The sequence below is a fragment of the Panthera pardus genome, unplaced genomic scaffold (assembly GCF_024362965.1).
Source record: "Panthera pardus isolate Hobbes unplaced genomic scaffold, ASM2436296v1 HiC_scaffold_10, whole genome shotgun sequence".
In the NCBI taxonomy this organism is placed as follows: Eukaryota; Metazoa; Chordata; class Mammalia; order Carnivora; family Felidae; genus Panthera; species Panthera pardus.
The window spans coordinates 54,938,612-54,965,521 of NW_026526655.1; the positions used below are offsets into that span (position 1 = coordinate 54,938,612).

General features: G+C 37.7%; 1 protein-coding gene across 1 annotated transcript; it reads right to left on the reverse strand.

Annotated features, from left to right (window-relative positions):
- Window positions 1-823: 823 nt before the first annotated feature.
- On the reverse strand, window positions 824-26,758 carry PLEKHA3 (pleckstrin homology domain containing A3). Its single transcript, XM_019460847.2, has 8 exons — window positions 26,363-26,758; window positions 21,758-21,874; window positions 15,264-15,419; window positions 12,968-13,104; window positions 11,290-11,454; window positions 8,124-8,167; window positions 5,787-5,902; window positions 824-2,862 (listed from the first exon to the last, which is right to left on the reverse strand). The coding sequence occupies exons 1-8, from the start codon at window positions 26,400-26,402 to the stop codon at window positions 2,735-2,737; spliced, it is 903 nt and encodes a 300-aa protein (XP_019316392.2). The 5' UTR covers window positions 26,403-26,758; the 3' UTR covers window positions 824-2,734.
- Window positions 26,759-26,910: the final 152 nt, after the last annotated feature.

Here is a 26,910-nt window from a genome sequence, read left to right on the forward strand (position 1 = left end):
TATAATAATGTATGTGGAATTAGTGTTAACAGCAGTATAATATTAATATATTACAAAGATATATTTCCTGAGATCTTAATGGTGATTTCTAAATACTAAGTGTAATAATACACAGTGAAAAACTACAATTCAGGGTTAAAGGTTCCATGGTGACTATCAAATGAAGATACTTTATCTCCTGCTCTAGAATTTAAGTTCAAGTGACAACATCCATTTCTCAACTTGTCCTGATCGAAGGTAATACACTAAATTCAATGTAATGTAAGAGAATTCAAAAACAGTCCAATTATAAAACAATTCTCATCAAAGTCACTTTAACCATGGAGGCCTGGATTCCCACACAACGGAAATCAGGCACTTGAAAAGAAAAGCAAGCACTGGCTTTGGTTAGAGGATCAATGACATACCAACAGTCTCCAAATTTCTCGATAACCCCAAGGCCTAGCTAGACAAAGCAAAAAAGGAACAACCACTACCTATACATTAGAGAAAGTTATGACAAGCTAAAATTCTTACAGGATTGTTCTTATTTGGTTTATCTTTTTCTTAAAATTCAGAAAAGTCAGGCACACTTGAACATACACAGGGCTCCTCAAAATGCAAGGTTCACTGAAGCTTTATCGATTGCTTCATGCTATCAATTCACTAATCAAAACCTAGATATAATTCAAAACATTTATACTCCTCCCAAAAAAATGATTTCACAAATGTGTTGGTTCCTAAGGGAAAAAAGCAGGTCCCAGTAACAATAAAAGCCATACTTAGGAATATGGCACACCTGTTCAAAGCACCTGTTTCAAGGGGGAAAAAATGATACAAACCAGAAATGATAGTATTTTATTTTAAAAAATATTTACAGAAAACTGTTCAGGAACTCATCTTTTTGGATAAAGCAATAAAAAAATGGATTTGTTTCCTATGAGTTCAAAAGCTTGTTATAGTATTTTCATTATAAACCTACTGGTTCAAAAAAAGTACCTACCTGAAAAACTCCCTATCAGTAGCACCTTGACTTTCATTATCTAGTCACTATGCAAATTCTTACTACCACAAAAAAAAGGAAAAAGTCTGATTACTCACTCAACATGAAACTTACTACATTATTAAACTTTTCTCAAATTTGACATATGAAGTACAACATACGAATGGAAAAATTCCACTTAATCTAGCCTAATGACCTGTGTGCTACTTAAAGTCACAAATACTTTTAAGCAGCATACAGTTTATCTAAATGCATATTAATGTATTTAGATTGTGTCCATTTTAAACTTACAATTACAGATTTATTTTAGTGAAGTAAATACCAAATATTAACTGTTTAAAAAAACTTCCCACATAAACCTACAAGAGAAATTTAAAGTGAAACAGGCCACACTATTCTAAGCTCATAGGCAACAAAACTAAAAATATGCCTCATTTGTGTATTCACTAGGCGGTCCAAATATACAAACAAAATCAAAGCAATGAAGAATACTAATAGCACTTGATAAAGATCAGACAGAATATCAACAATGTAAAAAATACAATGTATTATATGATACGTTTGAATGCAAAAACCATATATTTATTAAACATGTGATTAACTTAAAAACACCAAACCAGTTTGTTTTAAAGTGCTCCTCATCCAAGACCTTGGACAAAACCATCACTCCAAAGTGAATTTTTTTAAAAAAACAGTTTACAAGGCAAACACTGACAATAGGTATGGACAGGCACTACCAAAAAATGCTATTTGTTCTTTAATTAAATAATGCCATTCTCAAGTGATGTAGAGTGGTCACTTTGACAGAATTCCTTTTTTGTATAAATAGTCATAAATAAAAAATGTCTCTAGATAGTCTAAAGAGCTGCAAACATTAATACCTTACAACAGCAGCTTAATGTCTATTTCAGGAAAAAAGCACTAAAATCCTCTTCCATTGAAAGGCGTTTATTTCTCTGGTGTAAGTGAGCAAGGTCACTACAACATTAACCTCTTTTCTAGAACAATGTAAATAACAAATGTATACACATCTTAAATTTGGTAGGTCATAAAAGTCAGGATGCAATCATTTTTTGATGCAACAGAAAAATAAATAAATAAAAGTTAAATACTTTAACCCAACATTTGGTACTGACAAATCAGTAGTGTCAACTTCACATATGAAGGACAGCACAGTCTGGTTTTTAAAAAATCCTCAATGTGTCACGGTATTTGGGCTAAAAATATTTGGAATATTAAATGTCTCCTTTTGCTTAAAAGAATACAATAGAATCACCATCAAGCTGCTATCGTAACTCATTTTTAGCTGGGGTAAAGTGACCATTTGGTCCATGGCACAAGTTACATATATCACACGTCTATCAAACTGAAACCTTATGTTTATAAGATTTCATGTTTATAAGCTACAATACACCCTGACTAAGCTGTCAGTCCCTCACAGTTTTTTAGAAAAATATCTACATTTGTCCTTATGGATGTCAAAATGTTACACCATCATTTGTTTAAAAAAAAAAAAAAAAAAAAAGATGCACATTCATACTGTGAAGTTATTAGGAAAATACTCTTGCAAATAAACTATATAAAGATAAAATACACTTCAAAGGTATGTGGGTTGTTTTTTTGTTTGTTTGTTTTACAGTATTCTATAAAGTGCAGAGAAATCCTAAGGGAAAAACTACTCCCTAGAACATAGTTTAATTACAGCAGCTTTTGCATAGCAATACTTAGAGGAAGTTGGACACTTCCATTTCCTCAGGAAGAGAAGGATGGAAGAGGATCTTCCGATTCAGATTTTTTTTTGGCCATAAGTCTGCTTTCCTCAGGAATGGTTGCTGATGCCAAATCTCCATTAAGTGTATTTCTTGAACAGTGAACAGGTCCTATTCAGAGATAAATTAAAAGGTTAAACAGCCTATCAATATAACTCCAGTTCTCTACGAAAAAAACAATTTTAAATTTCCTACTCAGGGACATGAAATTCCTTCAGCTTCCTACTAATTTTTTGGTTGACTGTTGAATAGAGAAAAATCTAACTTTCCCACGATTGGCAGTCATAAGGAGAAGCTTCGGAGTTAACAAAATAACTTATGAAGCTATCTGAAGCAGAGACGGTTTTGTTCACTGCTAGAACCACGGTTGGCATGTAACGGGCAGTCAATAAACATGTGCTGAACTGAATGTAGTCTTTCTTAGCTAACTATTGCTTTTCAGGCCTGATTTGTTTTAATGCTGTCCGTATCCTCCTTGTGTTCTAGGGTTAAAAAAAAAAAAAAAAAAAAAGACCCAAAAAGGTTACATGCCTAACCCAAGATTACCCAACTGGTAACAGAACTAGGACTAATTCAGGTTTGCTCTCTTTACCACAAGACTTTCTGAGCAGAGCTGACAAGGTATTTCACACTGAAAGGTCCCATATCTCCACTTGGAATGCAGCTGACAGAACTATCATTGCAGTTCTGACTGAATACAGTTAAACGCACTGGCATGGCCCTGTTGCAAAACAATTGCACTTTTATATGTACATATTTATTTGAATTTACCATAAACATTTATTACTTCTATAATTTTTAAAAATCCAGTTAATAAATAATAGAAGCAGTTTTATCTCTCAAGGAAAAGAATATTTGGGGATAAAGGCTTCGGACTAAGACCACCCAACTGTAAAACATGCACTTTGTAAAGAAGAACAGGAATTCAGTTTCTGCTCTGTCAACTAACTGAGACACTAAACTTTAGGATAAATAGAAGGAAACCTAAGGATAAAACTCCTGACCTAGGCTACACTTCCCAATTTAAAAAAAGTTCTAGAGAACTGAGACACATGTATGTATATAAATATGTATGCATGTGTGTATGTTTGTGCAGATATGTGTGACTACTTTTGTTACACTCCTTAGCAGCTAACTAGGGGAATGCTACATGGAATAAGGCATGCATACTCAGAACTTATAAAAATTATTTTCAAAAATTCAAAACCAGGGGTGCCCGGCTGACTCAGTCGGTAGGGCATGCGACTCTTGATCTCAGGGTCATGAGTTCAAGTCCCACATTGGGCATGCAGCCTACTTAAAAAAAAAAAAAAAAAAAAAAAATTAAGGGGTGCCTGGCTGGCTCAGTCTGTTAAGCATCCACCTCGATTTTTGGCTCAGGTCATAATCTCACAATTATGAGACTGAGCCCTGCTTCAGGCTCTGCACTTAGCATGGTGCTTGCTTGGGATTGTCTCTCTCCCTCTCCTTCTGCCCCTCCCCCACAAGCTTGCTCTCTGTCTGTCTCTCATAAATAAATACACTAAAAAAAAAATTCAAAACCAGCGTGCTTAAAAAGAAAGCAAAGAAAAATGGCTAGCTTTAAAAAAATTTTCACTGTCACAAATGAAAATGATCCCCATAAAGTAAAAAAAGAGCAGCATCCAGAGAAAAGTACAAGGCAGCATATAGAGCTCTTTCATGGGCTCTAGATTAAAAGGGTCATGTATACAAGGCAGAAAGAACAAGGTATATTAGAATATACATTACCTGCCCCCAGTAATTTTTCTTCCCACACCTAACCCCTAACCCTCTTCCTCTTATCTCTTTCAAGTTGTACTAAATTGGCCCAGGAAAGTTACTTTCTCCCTTCCCCTTCCCACCCTCACCCATTTTCCTTCCTTCATTTCTTTTACCCATTTTCTCAACTTGAGTTAAAAATGGCAATGAGTGTAGAGTAGTCCTCTATGTCAATAAATAGTTCTGTGAAGAAAATGGACTTAAAAAAAAAAAAGATGCCATCAACTCCTAAAAATCTGAAAATGGGCAGTAGGCCCTCTCCAACCTCCACCACTTTCGTGAACTCTACATTCTCCTCTAATTAAACCTGTTTAACCTTCTGGTTCAGTGAAACAATTCTATCTAAATCAACGTGAATTAGCTGAGCTCTTCTAGACAACCTAAAGAATCTAAACACCACTTATCACACCATTTCCACAAGGGAAATAAAATCTGTTCCCAACAACAGACTTACAAACTCCTGGAACACAACCTGCCCCCCAAATAGGAACTCTATGTAATTTCCATCACACATGCTTCATGGGCAATAGTAAAGACCCTGAAAAGCAAAAGTATATTAATAGAGCTGTAATAATAAGACTCTATTTGTGTTCGCTGGAAATCATGGTCACTACTGTCTAACTAGACATTCTGACACATTTTCAAAGCTTTTTCTTGGAAGAGAAAAATAAATTTTAACCTAAATCATAAAACCTTGCCTAAAGTATTCAATCACAGGATGCTGCTCTTTAAAGAAAAAAGGAGAAAAGGGCATAGGAATAAATGCTACCATAATTCACCACCACCACCAGAAAAAATTATTTTCCTTGGCCATTTCAAATTATTTAAGTAATAATACCGATTTTTTTTTTCTCTGCACTCAGAACTTGCCTTTATTTTCCCCTAGAATCCCAACCACAATTGATGCTTTGTTCTAAAATGCTTTTTTAATGTAAATATAGTGGGAGTAGAACATTACTAAGAGATTACTAAAATATAGTGGGAAGAAAACAGTTTGATGTTATACATATTAATCTAAGATATGGCATTTACACAGTTACTCAGCACTTCTTAGTTAATAATAAAGGTGTCTGTAGGAGGATATTATGAGCTTCTGTTGATTGTGTGCTATTTGCCTGGCTCTGAATTAAGGAATTAATCCAAAGGGAAAAGACAGTGTTCACTGTCAGTGTCCTTCATTGACTACAACACACATAGAGTCCCACCACAATTTGGGGGAATAAGCCAAAGAAAGAGAGAGGGCCCATTTAACTTACTGTCTGGGTCTTCAAGAGGAGTATCATTACAAGAGTCTGTATCTGAGTAGGTTCTTCGGCGTCGCTGGGAGAGTCGGTGAAGTGTAGATATTGGTTCTTTTACAGAGTGGCTATTCCTGCAAATTAAATAAAAAGCATTGCATCATAAGGCCTTAAACAAATGATAACACCCTGAACTTACCTGGAGTTTTACATGACTTATTCAAATGAAAGAGAACTATTTTTACGCCCAAAGTTCTATTTTAGCAACATTTGACTCCTTCAAAGGTCACACCACAGGCAAGTCAAATCATTCACAATCCAGCCGGTAACCTGAAGAATATGGCCTCTGAGCCGAATTAAATGGAAAGGGGGAACCATGAAGCAACTTCTTTTATAGAGAAGGGTCCACCAAGACATTAGATATACCAGATGGTTAACAAATGTTTGAAAACTAGAAGTTATGACCTACACAAGTGCATGAATCTAGTGTCAATCCATATCATCAAAAACAGCAGAATGAAGGGGGTGGGCAAGTAGGTTAGGAACATGCTAGAGGTCAACTCACTGACAGCAGCAAGAACAAATAAATGTGCCAAATGGAGGCCGTAAAAACTATTTTAAAAAACAGTCTAGAAAATCAGAAAAGTAGACAAGTCAATCTAAAATATTTAATATAGAAATAAACCACCACCACTCAACAGCACCTTGACTACCACTGTATAAAAACCCAACATTACTGGGGCGCCTGGGTGGCGCAGTCGGTTGAGCGTCCGACTTCAGCCAGGTCACGATCTCGCGGTCCGTGAGTTCGAGCCCCGCGTCGGGCTCTGGGCTGATGGCTCGGAGCCTGGAGCCTGTTTCCGATTCTGTGTCTCCCTCTCTCACTGCCCCTCCCCCGTTCATGCTCTGTCTCTCTCTGTCCCAAAAATAAATAAAAAACGTTGAAAAAAAAAAATTAAAAAAAAAAAAAAAAAAACCCAACATTACTGTTCTTAATGATAATCTTGATTCATTACGAAAAAAAAAATTTTTTAAATCTAATTATATTTTATCTAATTAGGTAGAAAAGATAAAATACAGTTCAGAAAAATTTCTATCATAAAAATGAAAGTTTATAAAAGGAATCAAGCTTCTGTTTTTCTGGAAAATTCAGCTAGTGAAACTCTTTATTCCCTGACAGGACTGGATACATATATTCATCACTGGACTCTGTGCACATAATAGTCCAATCACAGATTACATAATCATGGGAGGGTGGGGGGGCAGTGACAAAACAACAGTAAGGGCTCAGTTAACAGTTATTTTAAGATTTTTGTTAGTTTGTTTTTTGTTTTTTGAGAGAGCATGAGCATGAGGGTCAGAGAGGGAGGAAAAGAGAGAATATCCCAAGCAGGCTCTACACTATCAGTGCAGAGCCTGATATGGGTCTTAAACTAATGAGTGTGAGATCATGACCTGAGCAGAAACCAAAAGTCAGATGCTTAACCAACTGGGGCCACCTAGGTGCCGCACTTACTCTTTTTTTTTTATTTTTTTTTAATGTTTATTTATTTTTGAGAGAGACAGAACGAGAGAGAGAGAGAGAATGAGGGAGGGGCAGAGAGAGAGGGAGACACAGAATCTGAAGCAAGCTCCAGGCTCCAAGCTTCAGCACAGAGACCAACGCGGGGCTGGATCCCACGAACTGCAAGATCATGATATGATTCAAAGTCGGGACACTTAACTGACTGAGCCACCCAGGTGCCCTGGCAGTTATTCTTAACATAGAGAAATAAAGCTAATGTCACTACAATTTCATCATTTTCCGAAGAACCAAATATGACAACTAGGGCAACTTGAAAGACTATTATCTACTAAGATAATGAACATTTTAATAACCTGGGATATTGGTGAGATCTATCTAGAAGGCAAATGTCTTAATGTGTTCATATGCATATATACTTTAAAATATCAATTGGTTTTTCTCTCTTTTCAGTTAAGATCTTTAATTCTTAAACAACAGATCAGCATGAATATGTGACTATAAAAAGCTGTAGTAAAGTGAGTCTAAGCTCACCTCAAAACTGGATTTTTTTACCATCATTTGATATAATTTCAAACATCTAAAAAAGGTACAATAGTCGGCAAGATGCTTACCTTGCTGGTTAATTCATCCACTCATTTTTATCTTCACTGACTACCTACTAGGACCAGGCCCTAAACTAGTAACTAAGAGATATAATGCTGAGCAAATCAGAACCAAGCTCTGCTCAAAAAGAGTTTCCATTCCACACTACTTCACGTTAAAGGCCCAAAGAATTTCCCTAAGTAGGTAAATTTCTGAGAGTACTTGGTTAAAAGAAAAGATTATTTTACCTCTCTGAACTGCAAGAACCAGGGTGGCTGACAGAACGCTTCATCTAGAAATTTAAAATAAAATAAGCATAATTAGTATGTGAAGTAGAATAATACAGCTCTAATTTATTATCATTATCATAATTAACACAAATTTACTCCGAAAAAAAGATGACTAGCCAAGATATTTATTTTTTACAGACTCAAGCAACACTATTAGCACAATGTCAAGCTTTGTCCCTAATAACCATTAATTGGAATCTTTCTCAACACCTATCAAAAACATGCTAGATTCTTTTCTCAATACTAAAAACCAAATTTTACATTATATACATAATATATATATCATATATATGTGTGCATATGTGAGTGCATGTATATAAAAATATTTTTAAAATATATAACTAATCCAAAAAAATCATACTATTTAAAGCAGTATCTAGCAAGCCAGAAAGTATTCTAATAAATATCTTCCTCTCTCTTTTTCTTAAAGGCCAGGAAAAGAGGCTGGTAGCAAAGCTTCTCTTTGTAATTCACTATTCAGGTAGCTGTTACACAGATGTTCTAAAGTGTGGTTTTTGTGGAAGATAGCATTAATAATCTGAGTCTTTTAAGAACTCAGAAGAACCCTAAGTCTCAAATAAGACTCTAAAACATACATTTTAAAAATTAAAAAACCTGAATGAGCAGAGTGTTAATAAATATGACAAATACTAAACACAATTTAAAAGATCCAATGACTCCACCAAAAAAATAGAAAGAGACCACCAATTAAAACAGATTATTTCAATGTTTAGCAAGGTAGCAGAAAAGCACAGTTTATACTACAGGTTGCTTTTATATTTATATGCAGGGGCTCAAGGGTCTTACCAGTCCAAGTCTAAAGTCTGTTATGTAAATAAGTGGCTGCTGTATTTGTAACGTAAGCCAACAATAGCTCTGAGAAATCCCAGCTGAAATGATAACAGATATGACCAACCCATTTTGTAGTCCAGAACATCTAATATGATTGACATTAAGATACAAATGGACATTAACATCTCCTTTAACAGAAGTCACTCCCTTCGGGATTACTAATCCAATGATATCCCCACTACAATTATCACTCAGTCTGGAGTCAAAATGATGATTTTCTGAACTTCCATTATGACCTGAAATAAGACTGAATGCAAATTTATTCTAAGAGGGACACAGTGATATTAGCTACATAAAGTAGTTTAACAATCAGTTTAAATAGTTTTAGAATTCTCAAATCTTTCAGGTTTATTTCCCATTTACTCATATTATTAAAAATATATATATTTTTCCACAAAGACTGACCTTTTTTTCCATCTGTGTCTCCAGAACTAATTCTCATAAGCCACAACTTTTGCTTTATGTATGAAGTAAAATGGCAAAGCAAGGAAAAATAAACAGCCTCTAACCAGTATTTTTTAGATTAACCTATTGGATTTCCTATAACATTGCTACTGATAAAAAGTTTTGGTTTAAAAGAAACAGTTATCATTGCTTCTTATGCATAAAATACACATATGACCTCTCTGGACTATGGAGCATTTATAACAGAAGGCATTTTCCTCAGAAATTCAGTACAAAAACAGGCAGTTTTAAGGTGGCTTTATTGCATTTGATTCTATAAGGTCAAACATAGTAGTATTTGTAGTGAAGTCTGTATTTGACACCTTATATATCAACTTCAGGAACACAGTGTTATATATACACCCACCTCAAAAGACCTTTTCTTGTTATTCAACCATACAGGTTATCTCACAGTTCATAACGTATCTACAGTTGTGTTATAAGGCAATATTGTCAAAATGTTCTACTGAACACCACAGTATTGTGAGCTGTTATTTAAAAATACACAGGAAGGGTTCACTTGTCAAATAAATTTCAGAAACAATGCACACCACCTCTCCTTCTCAGAGATTCATAATACACATTATCATAAAAGAGATTCTAAGATGTCCAATGACAGACCCAATTCATTTAGAACTTCCCAAACTAATCTGCCCATAAAACTCATTTTCATAGTATACCTTTCTCAGAGGACATTATTAGCCCATCATACATTGATTAGAAAACGATGATCTAGGGGCGCCTGGGTGGCTCAGTCGGTTGAGCATCCGACTTCGGCTCAGGTCATGATCTCACAGCTTGTGAGTTCAAGCTCCGCATCAGGCTCTGTGCTGACAGCTCAGAGCCTGGAGCCTGCTTTGGATTCTGTGCCTCCCTCTCTCTCTGCCCCTAACCCACTCACATTCTTTCTCTGTCTCTCTCAAAAATAAATAAACATTAAAAAAAAATTTTTTTTTAAAAAGAAAATGATGATCTAAATAAACATAGGTAATAATCTTTACTAAATCTCATATAACTAAATTGGCTGGCGTGGTTAAGAGAACCTCGGAATGAGTTGTACCCAATTCCTTCTTCTAACAAATATGCCTTCAGGTAATTGCTAAAGTAGTAGCCAAGTGGCATTGTTCCTTCTATAAAAGGCTCCCGAAAACACTTGCATGAAAGAAATGTAAAGTCTCATCAGACTCTCACCTATGAGTTCCCTACAGCTTGCCTGGGCAAGTTTATTAACTTGGAAAGGACAAGGAGTTCACCACCCCTGGCAAAGGGTAATCGTTCAGAGCAATCACAAGGAAAGAAACTGACATGAAGCACCTGCATTACACAGATCAGCTCCTTTGCAATGACCTGCTGATGGAGAAGACCTTTTATTTTATAGATGAAGAAAATGAGGTCCAGAGAAATTAAGTAACTTGCCTACTCAGAGGGCTCAAGTCCAAATATGGACTATAAAATACTGTTTTCCCTGTAACATGTTCTTTCAAACCCCTGTCAAGCTCCTTTAAAGATCTGCTTAATTTTATTCCTTTGTGAGTAAAACATCACCCCATTGTGATGTTTTTACCGAGTAGAGCAGTGTCCCCAACCTTTTCTGTGTCAGAACACCCACAGAGCATTATAATATATTTCTGGCACTCTGGGGTAAATGGCACAGTCCCTCCAAGGGAAAAGGACAGGACCTTGGCACATGCTGAGCCCACAGAGCTAAGAGGCTCCAATACAGAATATTCTATCTGTTGACCATTTCCCTCCCACTGCCAGTTTCCATCCTTAAAAACAAAAACAAAAACAAAAATGCAACATCACTGGAAGAAAAACAAGTTCCAACCATTTGAACAGGAGAAGGCGACACAGGGGAAACCAAGGGATCCGGATGGGACAGCTGAAACATCTCAGGTTTAAACTTGGCATTCGCTATCTTCACACATTCCTCAAGCGTTGTGATGAATGTATTACATGTGGCACTAAGCAGAGAAGAGGCTTCATTCATGTTCTGAAAAATTACACACTGAGTTGAACAGATTCAACCACAATTATATGGAATCATGCAGCACATTATAATCACGTAACTAAACATTACCTACAACAGACAACTTACTAGGTTACGTGCAAATCTATTTAAAATATACTACCTTAGAAAATTAAAGCAATATATGAATAAGAAATGTCTATCAGACAAACAGTGTATGAAATTAGATTCCATGAAAAAATAAATTTTGCATTTAAACCAAATATCATATTGAAAAACTATATCCAAAAATTTATCTTAGATAAACCTAACCTAAACAGTAATTTTCTAAGTATCAAAATTCTGAAGGTGGTCACAGCAGAACACCCTGAGCATTACTAAGTGGCAAGCACAATTCATATCTACTCCAAACCCATTCTCCTACTTCTTCCATGGTAGAATAAAAACTCCATTTTTTTTTTTTTTTTTAATGACAGCAATGTGTCCTGACCCTGGGGGATGAATACAGACTGGTGGAAGCCACTCATGGCTATTCCATGACCCTCTGTCAAATATTGAGATTTCTTAATTTCCACTGACCCAGACAAAAAAAGATGAGAAGTCTGTTAAGGAGTTTCTGGGACTTTTGTTCCCAGATAAAAGCCCAGGACAGCAAGTTAAGAAAGTCTCTTTCCACCCTGGTTACCCCACTGCCTCCTGCCTCTGTATGACCTTGGCCTTGCACTTAAGGGGGCAAATCCAACACACCAAGAATGGCAGAGTGGAAGGCTGGAGCAAGACCAGGTCCTTGATATTGTCACTGAGCCGCTGGAGCAAATGTGAGGGAACCCACCTCCAGAGAGCTTGTGGTGAAACAGTGAGTGCCCTGAGGGTCTAATGTACCTACAACTAAATATGACCTCACATAAGATTGTTCCCCACCAGGAGAAGGCCACAGAAGTAGGAACATTTCTTGTCCCGTTTCTCCTAAGTTAGGTAAAAGGTGACTGGGAACCATGCTTGCTTTTCACCCAGAGAACAGTAGGGCCTGCTGGTCCTCCTTTATCAGAAAGTGTGAACCTATTTCATAGCCAGGTCCCACAAATTCGAAATTTGATTACTGCATTACTGTTCTGAGAAGGACTTTTTTAAAAAGTTATTTGACAAAGCTAAGTTATCAACTCTGAGTCATAGAAACTGGGACCTCGTCACAAAAAGAAAGAGAAGAGCAGCTGTCCAATGATTCATACAGCTAGCCCAGAGAACAAAGCCTGGAATGCTTCTTCCCCACCCCAACCTCCAAATTATCAGATTGGCTGATTCCCTTGATTAAATAAGCCTTGATTCCCTGGGGCAGTGTGCTGCTTCCTGCTTTACTCTGGTTGCACAGATACAATCTAGAAGATCCTAGAGATTTCCAGAGTCTGGAGTAGGGATTGCCCAGAAGAGCTAAAAATAGCTCATTTTGAAAATGCTTCTCTGCCACCTTATGAGAAGAACCTCACCCACCAGTGTATTACAAAGCATAATCAGACATGAAGGGATCATCTTTGTATACCTCTACACTGGGAGGTGAATGATTCTCATCATGGTGAACAAATTCTTGGATGGTATGAACTTGCTGCATTAGGAGGTCACAGTAGAGACGAAGTTCAGACATTTTGGTTTTCAGAGATTCACTGGTTTCACTTATCTCTGAAAGGAATATATATAAACATTCAGTCAGATTGTTTTCATATTGTTTCAGCAATAAAACAAAATGGAATCATTTAAAAGTAATGCAATAGATAATAAATACCTATATGAATAGATATAAATACCTATAGCTTAAGAGGTGTGGGCCCTTGGAAACAGATACAAGGATATTGAGGAAATACCCTCTCTTCAAATAATTGGGGAAAAAATGGAAGTCATATGTCTGACATGAAGCTTAGGTAGATTAATTTCCAGATGCAAGATGATGACCACTGGATGTTTTATACAGGACATTTCCATTCCATTACTCATTCTTCATTTGAAAAGTGCTTTATATTTCTTCTTTTGGAAATTGTCTATTCTGTCCTTTACATATTTTCCCAATTTTGATGTTCAGTTTTTCTCTTAATAATATATAAATTAATAATCTATAAAAGTTCTTACACACTAAAGATAGCAATCTTTCCCCTGTCCTGTATACTGCAAGTATGTTTCCAGTTCTATCTGCTCTCTTTCAGCTTTCTTTATTGTACCTTTTAACGCAGAGAAGTTTTTAATTTTTATGTCATTAAAACTATTGTATTAAACATCTGCTTTCTTCTGTTCCTTTCATAACTTCATTCTCACATTATATTGTTTTCATAATTGTCTTATTAAGAGCTTACTTTCTTTTATTTAATACATCCAGACACACTAAACATCCAGCCATAATCTTAACCATTCAATTCATTCTAAACTAGAAATATAAACAGCAGAAGTAAGGAAAAATACACGTAGCAGATCCTGGCATTTTTCCATATTCCCTGAGCCACTAGTCAGTGGCTAGTGATACTAGCCACAAAGCAACTCTGGCCACAGTGGACCAAACAAGCTCTATCTGCTTATTTGACCTAACCTAAATTAGGTTCTACTCAAATTTAAGTCCATTCCCTCTTTTCTTTCAATTATAGTGCAAAATATGTAATGAAATTTACTGTTTTAACCATTTTTAAGTGTATAGTTCAGTGACATTAAGTACATTCACATTGTCCTACAATCACCACACCATCATCCATCTCCAGAACTCTGTCTTCTTGCCCACACCCTAGCCCCTTCAACCATTACTCTACTTTCTGTCTCTGTGACTCTGACTACTCTAGGTATGCTAGTAAGTACAATCATACAGTATTTGTCCTTTTGTGACTGGCTTATTTCACTTATCTTTTAAGATTCACCCACATTGTAGCATGTGTCTCAATTCCCTTCCTTTTAAAGCCTGAATAATATTCCATTGTATGTATAATACTACATTTTGTTCACCTATTTCTTTGTCTATGTCCATTTGGGTTGTTTTTATCTTTTGGCTATTATGAATTTCCATTCCTTCTTATCCTACCTGTAGCCATACTCTATGCATGATGTTCTTTCATATGTTTTTCAAGGATTATAAATTCAATTCAGGACCTTCATTTTTCAATACCCATAATTCAGTCTTTGTCACTAATCTAAATAACTTCTATCATTTTTTAATTATAAAAAGTAATATACACTCAATGAAAACTTTCAGAAAATCAAAAAAAAATATAGAAAAGAAAAATCAAAACAACCGCAAACTCACTGCCAAGACATAAATTATTTTATTATTTTTGCACTGTATCTGCATACGGTTGAACTAATACCATAAATTATTTACTTTGCTTTTGATTTCTGTTTAATCCTTTGGAGTCGGCAATATATGAACATGGTAAAGTCAAAGGTACCAAAGGGTATATACGATAAAAAGTGAGTCTCCTTCTCACAAATTACCTTTCCAAAGGTAACAACTTGACTGATTTCATAGATCTTTCCTGAGCTGGCCAATGAATGGATATGTAATTTTGAATCCTGCTTTTCTACAATTATCATTTAACACTGGGCATTTTCTCACATTATTAAAATTCCTTGTAAACATTTTACTGGCTACATAGCAGCTTATTCCAGGCTAGAGGTGACTGAACCATTCCCCTAAATTTAAATCTTTGCATTGTTTACAAGTTTTTTTACTATGATGAATGTCATGCATGTAAATCTTCATCTACATTTCTGATATTTCTTGAGGCTAGTTTCCTAAAAGTAGACAAGACAATTAACATTTATGTTTAAGAAAACATTCTCACCACCAAAGAAAAATGTATAGTTACCTTTTTCTTTTTTAGTCCTAGTATCAGTCAAACAAGCTTTGGAGCTCCCCAGAGCAACCAGCCACCTCTGTCTTTCAGCTGCATTCACTGCCTTCATGTAGAAATGCTGCTCTCCTGGAATGATTAATTCCATTCTTGTGTTGTCTGCTGAATGGACTATGATGATAAACACAGGAGAAATACAGTCATGAACTTAAGTAATTTGGGGAGAATCAAACAATCACTCTTACGCAGTATTAGATGTTACAGACACCTACAACAAGAAACTGAGATTCAAGATGCAGGCATTGACTTTCCCTAAAGGGCTATCTAGTGGCACCCTCAAAACCACCTTCTCACATCTACTCATGGCTGGCAGAGGTGCTAAAGTGGTGATGGCAAGAGGAAGAGAAAACAGCAATGAAAACTAAAAACTCCCTCTCTTGGGGCTGCCTATACTACTTTAAATACACACGCACTGTCACACTTACCACACATTTTTTTACTGATTTCTTTGAAAACAGACTCTACGTCTTAGTATCCTCCAAGCCTAGGATAGTGCCTAGCATACAGAAGCAGCACAATAAATAAATGAATAAATGGTACCTATGGCCACCTTCCATTAAAACAGCAGCCCTCAACTAAGGGGCACATCACAATCACCTAGAAAGTGTGAGTATTTTGGAGACCTTCTCCTCTTTCCCACCCCCCTCCTCCTCCTCCTCTCCTAAACCACCCCCCACCTTGATACTCTGACAAAAGAAAACTAACCAAGAATTATACTGAGCCAATCCTCAATCTTTGTTGTAAGAATAAATTTGTGTTACACTGTCCTTAATCAAGAAGTATTCACTCAGCTCAGAGAAGTGCTGGTAGAGGGGGAAGACACAAGGGGAGAAAGAAAGGAGTCTTTGCTCTAACAGAGCTGACAATTTAACCAAGGAAACAAACTGACACAACAAAAATAATCAAAACACCTAAATGATGAACTCTTTGGTACAGTGACTTCATGTGTAATTAAGATGGGAGAAAGTGAGAGGAGGTGGGAAATAAGTCTTCATGAAGAAGGATTTGACAATAGTAGGATTTAGTTAAGAGAAAAACTGCATTAAAAAAGGCCTAGATGAGGAAATAAACATAATATGTACTGAGGGTATCAGGAGTAAATAAAGCCTTGTGTTATATTACATGGTAATAATATTCACAAATGGACAAGCTGAGTTGAGCCAAATTATCAGGGGCTCTGCAAGTCTGGCAGAAGCCCTAATTTACATGATTAATTACCAAAAATATTGACCAGATGTACTATGGCAAATAAGTGCCACAAAAGCTTTGCTAGCTTATTATTCTATTTAGAAAGGCCATTCTTAGAGGTAGATAGTGAAATATACAAACATGCAACAATCAATGATGGGTGCAAAGATTTCCAAGCCAGGATAAAATTACTGAAATCCCAAGGCCCCAAGAGTAACTTTTTTTGCTGCTTGTTAATACTAGTGAAAGTATCAATAACAACCTTAAAAGAAAACAAAGCTCTAATTGCCAATGATGCTGCTACAAATGAAAATAAGATGACTCCTTTTTAAACATACCAAAATTGATGTGTTAACCAAGAGTGTCCCCTACAAAGTAGTCACCTAAGACAACAAACTTAAGAACAAGACTCCCCAAACATCAAGTTCTCAAGATAAAATGGACAAGAACTCTATATGCAAAACTGTAAAAAATTACTGAAATTAAAAACCTAATTAAATATACAAATACACCATGTTAGTAGATCAGAAGACTCAACACTGTCAAGAATACTATTCTTCCCAAATTGATATATAGATTCAATATAATTCCAATCATAATTCCAGCAGACAGTTGTGGAAATTTACAAGCAGATTCTAAAATGTGTTAAGGAAATGCAAAGAGCCAATAATGGCCAAGACAATCCTGAAAAAAAACAAAGTTAGAAGACTTAGACCATCAAATACTTAAGAAGTATAAAGCTAAAGAAATTTAGACAGTGTGATAATGGCACAAGGATAGAGAAATAGTCCCATGAAACAAAAGACAGTCCAGAAAAGGACCCAATGTACATGGTCACTTGCTTTGTGACAAAGATGTTCCTACAGTGCAGTAGGTGAAAGGTTGATATTTTCAATAATTGATACTCAGTCAACTGAATATCCCTATGAGAAAAAAATGAATCTTAACCCCTGCTGATACCATATATAAAAATAAATTTTAAGTCAATCACAGACCTAATACAGACTTAAATATAAAAGGTAAAACAATAAGCCTTCAAGAAGAAAAAAGATTTCCTAAGCGGGACATAAAAAGTTCTAATTAAAAATATTGAAAAACTGGACTTTATTGAAATTAATAACTTCTGCTTATCAAAAGATACCTTTAACAGAAAGAAAATGCAACCTACAAAGTGGAAGAAGATACAATACAAAGACTCATTTGGACTAACTACATAAATATACACACATATATATATACAAATATATATATATATATATATATATATATTTGGAAAATATATATGTATCTCTAGTCTTTGGCCTAATTTCTAAATTGGGCTGTCATCTTTCATGTTGTGGGAAGTCCAAACATGTGTGTGTGTGTGTGCATATATATATATATATACATATACACATACATATATACATATACTTGGAAAATATATATATACATATATTTGGAATATATATATAGTGTACATATATATATATATGTATACACACACACACACACACACACACACACATACACACACATTTGGACTTCCCACAAACAACATGAAAGATGACAGCCCAATTTAGAAATTAGGCCAAAGTCTAGAAAGGACACTTCAAAAGAAGAGGACATTCAAATGGCTAATTAATACCTGAAAAACTATTCATCATTAGTTATTGAAGAAATACAAGTTAAAACCACCATCAGATACCAACATATACACTAAAAATATTCACAATTTTAAAAATGATAATGCAAGTTTTGGCAAGGATGCAAAGCAACTGGAACACTCATATTCTGCTAGTTCAAGAATAAACTGATACAACTACTTTGGTAAACAGTTTGGCATTACCTGTGACAAAGATTCTCTCCTTGATCAAACTTCAGTCAGGCTCCTCTGAGCCCTCTGCTTGACTATGCCCGACCTTGGGCTTCCATCTCTGTCCTTGTAGAGTCCAATCTTAGTAAGAACTCTGCTAAGTCAGTTTAGCCAGAATCCTCCACCTTCAATATATGATTACCCTCAATATCCAAAAAAATTCCTCTAGCCCCAACATCCCCCAGGTAATATCTGGCCTGCCTTCAGCAAGAATCTGTTTACCCAGAATGCCCCCTAATCCCTCATGTTTCCTCTTAGTAATTTTCCATCCACCAATCCCCCCACTCTACTGCTTGGCTGCAAATTCCCACTTTTCTTTATCATTTTTGGAGTTGAGCCCAATCTCTCTCCCCTACTACAAAGCCCCAGTGCAGTAGTCCCTATACCTATCATGAGAGACTTGAATAAAGTCAGCCTTATTAGCAAGTGTCAAGAATAATTTTCTCCTTGGGGCGCCCGGGTGGCGCAGTCGGTTAAGCGTCCGACTTCAGCCAGGTCACGATCTCGCGGTCCGTGAGTTCGAGCCCCGCGTCAGGCTCTGGGCTGATGGCTCGGAGCCTGGAGCCTGTTTCTGATTCTGTGTCTCCCTCTCTCTCTGCCCCTCCCCCGTTCATGCTCTGTCTCTCTCTGTCCCAAAAATAAATAAAAAACGTTGAAAAAAATTAAAAAAAAAAAAAAAAAAAAAAAAGAATAATTTTCTCCTTAATTCTGTTAAAGCTAAAAGTATGAGTATCAATGCCTCAGCAATTCCATTCCACTTCCAGATATATACTGAATAGAAATGCATATGTATGTTCAGCAAAAGAAATATAATAAGAATATTTATAGCAGCTTTACTTACTCATTATAATCCCAAATAGAAAAAAGCAAAAAAAAAAAAACAAAAAAAATACACATCAATACTAGACTGAATAGGCAAGTTGTGGGATATTTATAACATCAGAAATACTACAGATCAGTAAGAATGATTGAACTACTATTACACAGAACAACATGGATGAATTTCACAATGTTGAGTGAAAGGAGCCAACACAAAAGAAAATACTGATTTATTCCATCTATAAAAATTCAAAAGTAGGCAATATTTATCTATGGTGATAAAAGTCAAATTAATGGTTACTTTTTAAAGGGATTAATGGCTGAGGAAACATGACAATATCCCTGTATCCGAAAGGCTGACAACATTCTAATTCTTAATCTGCTTGATAGTGACACAAGTGTGTGTACTTTGTAAACATTCTTCAAACTGAATATTTAAGATTTGCTCCCTTTTCTGTATTTTATTCTTGAATAGAATGATTACTTCAAACAAACAACAACAGTAAAAATTCTGCCACATCTTGAAACATTTTACAAGTGCCTTAGGATTCTGCCACTAACAGTCTTTTAAATATCCTCAAGGGTGGCAAATCTTTGAACTGTGTAGTTTGATTTCTGACTCTCACCAAATATCATTTGGAATCAAATCTGGGGAATAAAATGAGATAAAACCATCAATTTTTAAAAAAATAAAAACTCATACTTTGTGCTTTTCTTGTGTGATTTATAAACTGGTTTATAAGGCAATTCTAAAATAGGAGTTCTAAAGAGTTATGGGGGATGATGGTGCAATTAAAAATAAATACATAAAACTGAGTACCTGGAAAGCCAATACTTAATTGGTATACATTTCAGTACTTTTGTCTAAGATAAACAACAAAACTATGCCTCACATATTTCAGGGACGATGCAATAACAATACATTAGGCTGAAGTGTTTCTGTATCTTAGATAGCCATGACTTCCTTCCATTAGAACAGTACTAATTCTCAGCTAAAGGGGGCATGTTACAATCACATGGCAGCTATGTGCATTTTGGAGAAAGCTCCCTGGATGACACTTATCTACCCCAAGTTATAAATCACTGCTGTGGAAAGAACCCTAAACGAATGTGAAGAATTAGATGTGCAGCAAAGAAAAATTCTATTTTGTCTCCATAGCTAAATCGTACTAAGAACTACCACAAAACTACACCAAACTAGCAATCCGGCCCTGGAAAATATAAGATAATGCACTAGCTGCTGCTTTGCTTTAATCTAAATAAGAAAATGCACAGAGCATTAAGATTACTCTCAAGTGTTTGACAGCTGTGACCAAGCGCTCACCATGTCAAAGGAAGTACCCATCATGAAGGACAAGTATTCAAGATACAGAGGAGAAATGAAAAAGGCCTGTAGGTGCTTGATATTGGCTCCTCTAGTGCTTTAGTTTTTCCTTCAATTCTCTGAAGAACTTAGTACTTTTCATTATCATTTTGTCTGATCTCCCCTGCCTACCTCCACCCCACACAACCCAACCACATATACAAATGAATCAATGGTCCATGAAACCTTCTTTCATGAAAATTACAGCATGACCTATTGCTTTAGTTCTTCTCTTTTGAAAGAAAAGGAAAACATCTCTATCACCCAGAAGAGCTGATCTCCGATTCAACAAAGAACCAGAGTTTTATGCCTTTGACTTCATGTTTTAGCAAAACTGACTCATTTAGCAAAACCCTGCAGAGCCTGCCTGATCACCTTTTGTTGGAGAAGAAGAAGCTGGAGGCACTGTAAGAATGTCCTGAAGGAAAGGGACAGAGCAGCAAGGAAGTGAAAGCAAGGAACAGAAAGCTGCTGGGACTGCTCGTCTCTCCAGAAGGACATCATATGGGCGCCAGGCCAGGGATAAGACTGTTTTGTCTGGTGCTAGATGTACTCATGACCCAGTATGGAATACACTGCAGGTGCATGACCTGTCCAGATGCCAAATACTATGTTGTATGTGCTCGCTGTTATCAGACAAACTGCAAAAAATAAAAGAGGCTCGAGCCAGGGGACCGGTGCTTCGGCTCCCGGAGAGTCTTAGCCCCCTGCTTCCAATTCTCGTCACCGCACCTTTAGGCCCCATCTCTCTACAATCTTCAACTTTTTTTTTTCCTCAAATAAGCTCCATGCCCAACGTGGGGCTTGAACTCATGATCCTGAGATCAAGAGTCTCATGTTCTACTGACTGAGCCAGCCAGGCCCCGCACCTCATCACCTTTAAAGCTCAGCTTCCTATCTTTGCAATACCTTTATTTTAAAATGAGTATAAAAGAGAACACTTGTGGACTCCATAAGGACGCTGAAGTAGCAACCACAAAAATTGTTTTTCAGGTCCAAATTAGAAAACTAACCCTAAGATTTTGAGTTTCAATAGGAGGGGAAAAAAAAAAAAACCCAACTGTGCTTAACAATGTTAAGTGCCACTCTTAATTGCTAAGGAAATAAACAGCATTAGAAGATCCCTACCTGACTAGAAATGCTTTTTTTCCTCTTTTTGGATTGTAGTGAAGAATGCTTTCCTTACCTAACTTCAAATTTCTCTAATTCCATGCACTCACTTACCTTTAATTTCACAAACTGCCATCTTTATACTTCCTTTGCTCCCTTTGCAAACATCATCTTGTGAATCATAGTAGGACAGGATTCCATTATCTAAAACAAACCAACGTGGCTGCCAACCTGCAAAGATTATAAATAACAGAAGATTGGTAAGAAATTACTTTAATCACAGAGAAAAGTATGACTTCAAAATTTGCCATCCATGTTTTCTTGGCTCTAAGGTGACATTCTGACAATGAAATTTCTTTTTTTTTTTTATTTTTTTTAACTTTTTTTTTTTAACGTTTATTTATTTTTGAGACAGAGAGAGACAGAGCATGAATGGGGGAGGGTCAGAGAGAGGGAGACACAGAATCCGAAACAGGCTCCGGGCTCTGAGCTGTCAGCACAGGGGCCCGATGCGGGGCTCGAACTCACGGACCGCGAGATCGTGACCTGAGCCGAAGTCAGCGCTCAACCGACTGAGCCACCCAGGCGCCCCCTGACAATGAAATTTCTAATGGCCAAGTCTTGCTGAAATTGTTCTTGCATCAATCCCACTTTGTTGGGAAAGATTTCTGGAGAAATCTATAGATCAGCATAAATATAGGGAGTAATACCTTTAATCTGGTTCACAACCTTCTCATTAACAACCCATGAGACTCATGCTCAATAATAACCTATACTGGATGCAACATGACTGCCCTTTTCCTGAAGGGAACAGAGTTGGGTTTTTGATGTAATGTTAAAAGACATGGATTCTAGCCCCGCTTTATTCTAACTCTTTAGATAAGCTGAAACCAATCTTTTCACTTTAATAAATATAAAAAATTCCCAGTCTCAAAAATGAGTGGATTGAAAAAGGTGACCTCCCAGGTGCCACTCAGCCCTCTAATTCTGCAATGCAACTTTCCCATCTCTTACAAGTTGCCTAGGCAAATTCCCTTGCACAAGTGGGTGCTGAATGTAGTCTCTTCCACAGAAGATGCATACTATAGTGAGAGCCTGCATTCCCCCTAATACCTCTCTCCTTGTACTGCTGTTGCCCAACTCCGGCCGAAATGCTAGAAACTGCAATCATTCGTTTCATTTGTGTTTATTCAGTGACTAGATTACACAACTATCATAGACTTGGCTCTCAGGCAAAGATGAGGATGAGGTTGATGGCTTTCCTCAGAGTTCAACTGCCACCCTTGCAAGCCAAACTCAGTGTTCCCTAAAATCTTATCAAGCATGCTACTGATTTACAACAGTTCACTGATTAATAACACAGTGACCATGACCAGGGTGCCTCACTGAAGGCAGTGTGACTGTCCTTGTTCTTTCTGTAACTATTAAATCATAATTCAGCCTGGTCACATTAGATGTAGCCCACTATCTGCTTAATCAATTCGGTTTTTCAAGGGCCAAATAGTGCCAGAACAGTGGCAGATGGGAGAATCATTCTTACACACTGATAAGACCCAGGACTTATCTCCTCAAAGGCTTTTCCTGTAATACTTTTGAAATGACAGCACGGAGTCATCATAAAAAGGTTAAATTTCACAACAGGGAATGTCATAATACAGTTCAGAAAGACGGATACCCAAAATAATTAAAACAAGTTTTAAATACTTGGAAAATTCTTATTATGAAACACTATACCCCTAATGAGGCCTAGCAAATTAAAAGGTAAGTTCTTTTGGTACATGAACTTTATCTTGTTTGTCATTGCATTCCCAGCACCTAGAATGGTGTCTGGCACATAACAGGTGCTAAAACAAAATGTATTTCTCAAGTGATTAAATACCAGAAAAGTGAGATATTGCATGTTATCCATGACAGTAAAGATATGCAATATATCCATGAGAGTATTTTGTATACCAGCATGCATAGAAATGATGAAAACATTATCTTTCCAAACACTAATTCACCTTGGCAAACAAATTATAAGCAGGGTGGTAAAAGTGCACTCCACACCACCCGAGGTCCTATGTGCCTATAAGACAAATTGGGATTCTATAAGCCTGTATTATTGTGATTCAGTATCTCTTTAAAACAAATAATGAGCAAAATGACTTATTTAGAATTTGTAGCAACTTAGGGGTGCCTGGGTGGCTCAGTCTGTCTGTTAAGCCTCCAACTTTGGCTCAGGTCATAATCTCTCAGTATGTGAGTTCCAGCTCCGTGTCAGGCTCTGGGCTGACAACAGTTTGGAGCCTGGAGCCTGCTTCGGATTCTGTGTCCCCTTCTCTCTCTGCCCCTACCCCACTTGCACTCTGTCTCTCTCTCTCTCTCTCTCAAAAATAAATAAACATTTAAAAAAAATTTTTAAACAATTTGTAGCAACTTGAAAGGTGACCATGATTAAATAAGAAAGTTATCTCTACACACATTTTTGAAGAAATATTTAATTAAAACAATCTCTAACTGATTCACACATTTATATAACAGAGGGCTATATCTGTGAAAAAGATAGGCATAGGCATTCTTTAAAAAAAAAAAAAAAAACACTTTCTTTTTATCTCAAACTACCAAATGTTACTGAAATCCTTGTTCTCTACAAAGGATTCTCAAAGAACACTGTCATGAAACTGAAAGGTTCCTTCAAGATCATCCAGTACAAACAGCTGCTCATTCTTCTGACCTAAGATGTACTAAAATTAAAAATCAGGATCCCACTGAGTCAAATTTAAATTTGAATTCTTCCAAACAAAAGATTTCATTGCAGCAAGCTCCTACAACACATACTAGCAGTTTACTTAAACGCTCTGCAAAGACTAAAAGCGTTAAGCGCACAAGTGGCTATAGTGCTCAGTGCCAGAGGAGATAAGAAAGATGGCCACCAAGACCACAGTATGCTCCAGGAATAAATTATGACTCATCTCAGTAATCACCAATTGCTCTATTGCAGGCATAAGTGGTTCCTCCCAAGACACTGTGGACACTATGCTTATGAATGTGTGCCATGAGATGATCATTTGCATATCAAAGCATAGAAACTACTGTCTTTAAAGTTAATACCATATCTCAACTAAACAGCATAACTGCTCTCACAACTGCCCAAACGAAATGCTTAAGAAAAAATATTTACCTCGTTTTTAAATGTTTCCTGCTAAAACATATCATTTACAGAAACAAACTGACATTTTAATGTGAGCAAAATAAAGCACGCATGCATACAAGTGTTAAAGCATTTGCTGCTATAAATTGGGCTTTAGCATTCCAATTAATCAAAAAAAAAAAAAAAAAGGGAAGGAAGGAAGGGGCAACTGTAGCTCAATGCTTATGCCTTAAAGAGTTTATGTGCAGATTTTGCACAAGGTCAGGTGGACACAAATTGAGTGTACTATGCAGTTACAAAGGGGTTCAGTACTTTTTTTTTTTTAATTTTTTTTTAACGTTTATTTATTTTTGACACAGAGAGAGACAGAGCATAAATGGGGGAGGGTCAGAGAGAGGGAGACACAGAATTGAAACAGGCTCCAGGCTCTGAGCTGTCAGCACAGAGCCTGATGCGGGGCTCGAACTCACAGACTGCGAGATCATGACCCGAGCCGAAGTCAGCCGCTTAACCGACTGAGCCACCCAGGCACCCCGGGGGTTCAGTACTTTGAGCAGAGTAAATAAATGGGTAGCAAATCAAGATTTTCCTATTACACTGGAACAAGAAATGATTGTTATTTAATCTTATTTTAAACTCATTTCCTTTCATCTAATGTGGTGAAATCATAGAATTCTGAAGTTGGAAGACCCCTTCAGGATAAACTAACTGCTCATCCTGGCCTTCCCAGACTGAGATCTTGAGAGAGTAAGTGACTTGTCTTTACTGTTGGATGATGGCAGAGATGGGACTGCAACTCAGAATTAAGTCTCTTTTAATAAGCCAGGCTGTTGGTGTCATGGAAAAAGACCCTTCCCAGCTGGCCTCTCATTTCTACAGAAACACAAAGCTCTTCAGAGTCTTTCCTTTCAACCCACTTCATGGGTGATGCTGACCTGCCTTTTCCACTTGTGTGTGTTGCACTGTCTTCCACTATTTCTCACACACTTACCTGAATTCCAAAATATAAAGATATCTCATTGACAACCACCTCTTAAGAGAATGGTTATCTGGGGACGATTTCCCAGAAAACCATGCTTTCTATGCTGAACAACTTCAAGGAGAGAACTTTTAAAGTAAACCGTGTTGCTAAGGAAATTAAAAATACAAAAAAGATTTCTTAAAATTAAATCTTGATCTTACAAGGTCCATTCTATTCCTATACCCTGACAACTCAGTTATTAGCAAAATGCCGAATTAAGTGTGAATAAGGATGGAGACAGCACCACGGGCAGAGTAACTGGGAATTGTTCCGGAAGCTACAGGAGGAAACAAGTATTATTACAGGGGCAAAAAAGTGGTCAAGCGCACTTCCCACCCTCAGGAAGGTGCGCAGTCTCGAACGGTCCCCTACAGACGCCAGATCTAACGCGGGACTCAGCTAGGGATTAGCCTCGGAAGCAGAAGGGGCCGGCTCCCTGCGAGGGTCACCGCAGGCCAGGCAGAGGGAGGGGCCCCTGAACGGTCTTTTCCGCAGCCTTCCCCCCTAAACCCGCCCAAGCACCCGGCCTCTCCCGGCCGCCCTCGGAGCACGCGAGCCCTCTGACCTGTGAGATAGTTGGTCCACTTGTACAGAACCCCCTCCATGCTTCAGAGCCCGGCGCCGCGCATCCTCCTGGCCGGGCGCCGGCCGCGGTGCTGGGGTAGGCGCGGAGCTTGGGCAGCCCCTCCCGGCCCGCCCGGGCCCTCCCCGGGCAACCCCGCCGGCACCGAGCCGCCCTCAGCCTGCGCGCGCCGCCGGGACGTGGCGGCCCTTAGAGGCCGGGACGGCTGCCGCCGCGTGGAGCTCGAGGGCAGCGAGGCGCGGGCTCAGACATCCCCGGGCGAGCCGCGGCGGCGGCGGCGGCGGCGGCAAGATCACGACCGCAACCGGCCTCCCGCTCGCGCTTCCACCCCACGGCTGTTCCCTCCCGCGCCCCGGCGCTCCCTCCTCCTCGCCCGCCTTCCTTCCCCCCGGGCTCCCCGTTTGTTTTCATTGACCCCGACGTCGCTTTCACTTCCTGGATGAAAGGGGCCGGCTCGTCCCAAGAAACCCCTCCCCGGCGGCGGGGCTGAAGAGCGGGCGCGGCCTGCAGCCCAGCCGCGATGCCGGAGG

Excerpts from the sequence above, each read along its gene's own strand:
- PLEKHA3 (XM_019460847.2), bottom strand. The coding sequence starts at position 26,402 with ATGGAGGGGGTTCTGTACAAGTGGACCAACTATCTCACAG. Across the intron at positions 15,420-21,757 it reads GGCAGTTTGTGAAATTAAAG|TCCATTCAGCAGACAACACA; the intron begins GTAAGTGAGTGC and ends TTATCATCATAG. Across the intron at positions 11,455-12,967 it reads ATTCACCTCCCAGTGTAGAG|AACATGAATGAAGCCTCTTC; the intron begins GTATACAAAGAT and ends GTAATTTTTCAG.